We start from the raw sequence: 6,547 nt of genomic DNA on the forward strand, positions 1-6,547 counted from the left end.
TAGCCGGTTGAGCCATAGGCGCCAAGCTTCACAGTTTTTTCAAACATTAGTTCAAAACAGAGTGTTTTACCTGCCCACCAAGCCTGATAACCCTTTTCTTTTTTTTATTTTGTAGAGACAGAGTTTCACCTTGTTGCCCTGCTCTCGGTAGAGTGCAGTGGCATCATAGCTCACAGCAACGTCCAATTTTTGGGCTTAGGCGGTTCTCTTGCCTCAGCCTCCTGAGTAGCTGGGAGTACAAGTGCCCACCTCAACGCCCAGCAATTTTTTGTTTGCAGTTTGGCCAGGGCCGAGTTCGAACCTGCTACCCTTGGTATATGGGGCCAGTGCCCTACTCACTGAGCCACAGGCACTGCCTGACCCTTTCCTATTAACAAATGAACTCCTAAACTTTCAGATTACATAGAAACAAAAACCCCACTGAGCCCCCAAATCAATCAGTCATCCTCCTTGATGTCTTCCTTTTGCTTACCTCCCAACACTTGATATACCATCACATCCTGTCAATTATATCTCTGAATATAAGAATCCAGTTCCTACAATTCTACTGCCATCCCAGTAGTCTGGATAGCTATTACATCTCACTAGGACAAGGACAGCCTTTTGAGTGCTTTTCAACTTTGTACCCACACTCACCCCCTTGCGCAGTAGCTAGCTTTGTCAATGACGTCCCAAAGCACTTCTGACAAAATCCAAACCTTGGATTATGAGGCAAAAGTACTGTGGCCCCTGTTTATCCTAACTTCATAGAAATTAGGAAGGCAGCCTTGAGCCACAATGGTGTTTTCAGTTTCTCAAGCATGCCAAGTCCTCATGAGGCTGAGGCAAGAGAATCGCATAAGCCCAAGAGTTTGAGGTTGCTGTGAGCTATGACGTGATGCCAAGTCCTTTCCTCTCTCCCAGCCTTGCATTTGTGTTTTTTTTTTCTTTTGCCTAGCAAAACATGTCCCCTCAACTCTTCATTAGATTAAGCTTCTTGTCATTATTCAGGCCTCAAACATCACCTCCTTACAGAAGACACCTCCAATGAAAGCAAGGCTTGCATTCCAGTTATCCTCGATCACTGCCTCTGATTTCCTTGGTACTGCATATCACATTATTACTTTGCTCTACTTCACGGTAGTAGTTACAGGGCCTGGCACAACACCTGGTATATAAACGTACCAAGGTGGTCTCAAAATTGAGATACAATGTGAAAATAGATAGGATTCACACAGCAAAAGATCAGACAGTGGGGTCAGGCCTGGTGGACTGCCTGAGCTCATTGATTCGAGACCAGACCCATCTCTAAAAAACAAAAACAGAAACAAACAAACAAAAACAGCCAAGAGTTATGGCAGGCACCTGTAAGTCCCAGCTACTTGGGAGGCTGAGGCAAGAGGATCTCTTGAACTCAAGAGTTTGAGGTTGCTGTGAGCTTTGATGCTATTCTACCGAGAGTGACAAAGTGAGACTCTTGTATTTTAAAAAAAAAAAAAAAAAAAAAAAAATTCAGACACTGCTTGAAATGTGTATGTTGGGAGTAGCTTCACCAAAAGAAGGTGTCTGTCACCAGGTATTTACCTGCTGCTTTTATGGGTTGAATTGTGCCCCCTCAACCCCAATTTTTTTTCCCCTTATTGAGACAAAGTTTCACTTTGTCACCCCATAGAGTGCTATGGTATTATAGCTCACAGCAACCTCCAACTCTTGGGCTCATGCGATTCTCTTGCCTCAGCCTCCTGAGTAGTGGGACTATAGGTGCCTGGCTATTTTTAGAGATGGGGGTCTTATTCTTGCTCAGGCTGGTCTCAAACCCATGAGCTCAGTCAATTCACCTGCCTTGGTCCCCCAGAGCGCTAGGATTACAGATGTGACACACCGTGCCTGGCCCTTCAACCCAAATTTGTATGTTGAAATCCTAGTACTCAGTACTGAAGACAGTCCACAGAACTCAGAACGTGACCTTATTTGGACACATTCACACAGGTACCATATGAAGATAAAGGCAGGGATCTACTCAAGAATGCCAAAGATAGCCAATAAAGTGTTGGATTCTTCCTCACAGCTCTCAGAAGTAATCAACACTACCAATACCCTAACCTTGGACTCTGGCCTCTAAAACTACAAGACAATAAATGTCTGTTATGTAAGCCACACAGTCTGTGTTACGTTGTTATAGCATCTTTACATAGCAAAGTAATAAATGTGCTCCCTCGACAATGTTCAGTTCCAAAAACAGGTTTATTTATCTATTTTTTTTGAGACAGTTTCACTTGGTCATCCTTGGTAGAGTGCTGTAGCATCACAGCTCACAGCACTCTACCAACGGTGACCAAGCAACCTCAAACTCCTGGGCTTAAGCAATTCTCTTGCCTCAGCCTCCCAAGGCAGCTGGGACTGTAGGTGCCCACCACAATGCCTATTTTTTTTTTTTTTTCCAGTTTTGGTCAGGGCTGGGTTTGAACCTGCCACTCCAGTATATGGGGCCAGTGCCCTATTCCTTGAGCCACAGGTGCCACCCTAGCCTGGCTATTTTTAGAGACGAGGTCTTGCTCTGGTTCAAGGTGGTCTTTTTTTTTGTCCTGAGACAGAGTCTCAAGCTGTTGCCCTGGGTAGAGTGCTGTGGTATGACAGTAACCTCAAACTCTTGGGCTTAAGTGATTCTCTTGCCTCAGACTCCCAAATAACTAGGACTATAGGAGCCTGCCACAATGCCCAGCTATTTTTTGGTTATAGTTGTCATTGTTGTTTGGCAGGCCTGGGCTGGATTCAAACCTGCCAACTCTGGTGTATGTGGCTGGCGCCCCAGCCGTTTTGAGTTACAGGTGCCACTTAGGCTGGTCTTAAACCTGTGAGCTCAGGTAGTTCACCTGTCTCGGCCTCCCAAGTGCTGGGAATACAGGCAGGAGCCATTGTGCCTGGCCCAAAACAAGTTTTCATAAAGAAGAATCGTCTCTCTAGTCCTAGCAGGGGAAAGAAATGTGTAGAGAAATTCCAGTGACTTGTTCTTACCTGATGGGCCCGGAGCAAGGCAGTCCTTCGATACATGTAGTCCTCTGACTTGATCACATAAACCATCTTGTAGGAATTCAGCTTGAATCTACACTCTAGCTTATCCAAGCTATCTACATTCTCCATGGTCTTCTTGCTGTTTCCTTCCTTCCCTTCCTTTTCCTGCTGCTCTCGACCACGTTGACACTTCCGAATCCGCCGAAGATTCCTACAGAGCAGAAGAGTCCTACAGGATGAGAGCTGGTCAATACAGATACCCATGACTCCCCCCACAAATGAGTTTTCCTTATTATTTAGCTACATATATACAGAAATGTTTAATGGTTTTATTGTATAAAAGAAATTTCAACTGCAAGGACACATAGAAAAGTAGAAATCTTCAACAAATTCCCTACCTGCACTTCTCTAATCCCATTTGCCTTGGCAGAGGCAGCCACTTGTTAGCAGTTACAATTTGAAACTTCTAGGCCTCTTTGAATTTACATATGTAATCATCCACTATAGTTGGGCTTTTATTAAATTTGAGGCAAGAGTCTCATTTTGTTGCCCTTGGTAGAGTGCCGTAGCATTACAGCTCACAGAAACCGCAAACTCTTTGGCTCAAGCAATTCTCTTGCCTCAGCCTCCCAAGTAGCTGGGACTACAGGCAGCCTCCACAACCCCCGGCTGTTTTTAGAGACAAGGTCTTGCTCTGGCTTAGGATGGTCTCCAACTCCTAAAGTCAAATAATCCACCTGTCTCGGCCTCCCAGGGTGCTGGGATTAAAAGTTACCTGCCCCTTTTTTGAGACAGAGTCTCACTTAGTCACCCTGAGTGGAAAACTTGATGTCATAGCTCACAGCAACCACAAATTCTTGGGCTGAAGTGATCCTCTTGCCTCAGCTTCCCTAGTATGAGCACCTGCCAAAACGCCCAGTTATATTTAAAGACTGGGTCTTGCTCTTGCTCAGGCTGGTCTTGAACCTGTGAGCTCAGGCAATCAACCCACCCCCAGAGTGCTAGGATTACTGGCATGAGCCATTGCGCCCAGACTTATAGTCCTGCTTTGAGGTTTTTTTGGTTTGTTTTTTGAGACAGTCTTAGTACGTCACCCTTGGTAAAGTGCCATAGCGTCACAGCTCACAGCAACCTTGAACTTTTGGGCTTAAGTGATTCTCTTGCCCCAGCCTCCCAAGTGGCTGGGACTACAGGTGCGTGCCACAACACCCAGATTTTTGTTGTTGTTGTTGCAGTTGTCACTGTTGTTTAGCTGGCGTGGGCCAGGTTTGAACCTACCCAGCCTGTGTTGTACTGGCTGGCATCCTACCCACTGAGCTATGGGCACCACTCAAGGTTCATTTTTAAGAGAAATAGGATCATACTACATATTTTATCTACAACTTTTCACTTAATGTCATGAAGATTTTTTTTTTAATTTTACTACATAAATTTGGCACATTATCTCTAACTGCTACAGAGGAATGTACCCCAATTAAACCATTCCTTAACAGCCTCTCTCAACTGAGGTCCTTTCTATTATGAAGCACATAATAGAAAATTATCTGAGTGTCTATTTTTAAAAATCTCATAAAGATGTTATAAACTAGTGCCATTCTACACACATAGGAAAGATGATGATTAATCTCATCAATGGATGCCCTCGGTGTGGGGTGCTAAATCTCTGACCCTGGTAGGGGTGTATCCCCAGGACCCCTCCAAGATGTCAGTGAAATCAACACTAATACGAAAATATTATTTGCCTTTTTTTTCTTTTTGGAGACAGAGCCTCACTTCGTCTCCTTCAGTAGAGTGCCATGGTGTCACAGCAACCTCAAAGTCTTAGGCTTAGGCGATTCTCTTGCCTGAGCCTCCCAAGTAACTGAGACCACAGGTGCCTGCCACAACACCTGGCTATTTTGAGAGTTGAGGTCTCACTCTGGCTCATGCTGGTCTTGAACCAGTGAGCTCAGCAATCTACCTACTTTGGCCTCCCAAGTGCTAGGATTACAGGTGCAAGCCACCTCGCTTGCCTTATTTCCCTTTTTTTACTGTTTTGATTTGTACCGGCAGTATAAAAGTAATGGCGAACAAAATGCTGGTAGTTGCACCAAACTGTACTTTGAATTCTATTCTAACCATACACTGGCATTAAGGGAAGAGGCCAGTTTCACTTAACAATGTCTTTGATGAAGAAGCAATAACATGGCATGGTGCTCATAGTACAGTGGTTATGGTGCCAGCCACATATACTGAGGGTTTCAGGTTTGAACCCGGCCCGGGCCAGCTAAGCAACAATGACAACTGCAACAACGAAAAAGATAGCCAGGCATGGTGGTGGGCACCTATGGTCCCAGCTACTTGGGAGGCTGAGGCAAGAGAATTGCTTGGGTCTGAGAGTTTGAGGTTGCTGTGAGCTGTGATGCCACATCACTCTACCGAGGGTGACAAAATGAGACTGTCTTAAAAAAAAAAAAAAAGAAGCAATAACATTTTTTGCCCTTATACCATATAAAGGCAAGGAATAACATTTTAAAAATTAAATCCCACCCCCTCCATTCACATCATTTTTGACATGCTGTATGATAAAATGGAAACTACACATAAATCACCTCTGTGTACTAAATAAAGAAAGTACAATGGTATTCTTGGAGAAAAGCCCTTGAGTAATTGCTTAAGTTGTAAATCGATCACCATTTGCACCTGAAAGAATGACTGGCTCAATTCAGCTTTGGCTAAGAATTGGTAGGTATTTTCTCAAAAATGAACAAGGGACCTATCACTCCAAGGTAAAGAATGTTGCCATTAGTAAGATCTAAATTTTCAAACAAAACTAGGAATTTTGGTCAAGCTAGGATCCACCAACCTGAGCTTGACAGGTTCCCAATACTTAAAGATGTACTTGACAAGAATAATGGTGATATTAATGAATGAGATTGGGGGTGGCGGGGGGGGGGCATTGTAAATTGTGTAGATATTTAGTAGGTCTTCATGTCTTACGTGAGTTAGGTTTTTTTTCCTTTTGAGACAGAGTCTCACTTTGCTGCCCTCAGTAGAGTGCTCCGGCTTCATAGCTCACAGCAACCTCAAACTCTTGGGCTTAAGTGATTCTCGTCTCCACCTTCCAAGTAGCTGGGACTACAGGCACCCACCACAACACCTAGCTATTTTGAGAGATGAGGTCTCGCTATGGCTCAGGCTGGTCTTAAACCTGTGATCTGAATCCACCCACCTCAGCCTCTCAGGGTCCTGGGATTATAGGCATGAGCCAGTTTGCCTGGTCTTAAGTGAGCTAATTTTGAAATGACCAATTGCATGAAGTTACAAAATCATGGATGAAAAAGATTCACTTGAAGAACAAGATAAACCAATGGATTTTGACAACTAAATGAAAAATTCATTGATATTTGGATTGACATTACAAGTAACCTTTTAAAAACCACCAACTATCACTGAGAGAGTTTTCCTGTTATATCAAAGAAAAATTTCCAGTTACCAATTCAGCTTTAATTTTTTTTTTTTTTTTTTTGAGACGGAGCCTCAAGCTATCCCCCTGGGTAGAGTGCCATGGCATCAC

The 6,547-nt window shown here is 43.9% G+C and overlaps 1 protein-coding gene across 2 annotated transcripts in view; it reads right to left on the reverse strand.

The window, feature by feature from the left end:
- LOC105886486 (paired amphipathic helix protein Sin3a-like) overlaps positions 1-6,547 on the reverse strand; it is a 12,168-nt gene that overhangs the window by 2,731 nt on the left and 2,890 nt on the right. Inside the window, exon 2 of one of the 2 annotated variants that reach the window (XM_012801948.1) lies at positions 2,995-3,202. In XM_012801948.1, coding sequence (XP_012657402.1) covers positions 2,995-3,202 — 208 coding nt within the window. Of the gene's footprint in view, positions 1-2,994; positions 3,221-6,547 lie in introns of both variants that reach the window. The other variant, XM_023510061.1, reaches the window with a different exon arrangement.

Source organism: Otolemur garnettii, unplaced genomic scaffold (assembly GCF_000181295.1).
Source record: "Otolemur garnettii isolate 467f Iridium unplaced genomic scaffold, OtoGar3 scaffold00011, whole genome shotgun sequence".
In the NCBI taxonomy this organism is placed as follows: Eukaryota; Metazoa; Chordata; class Mammalia; order Primates; family Galagidae; genus Otolemur; species Otolemur garnettii.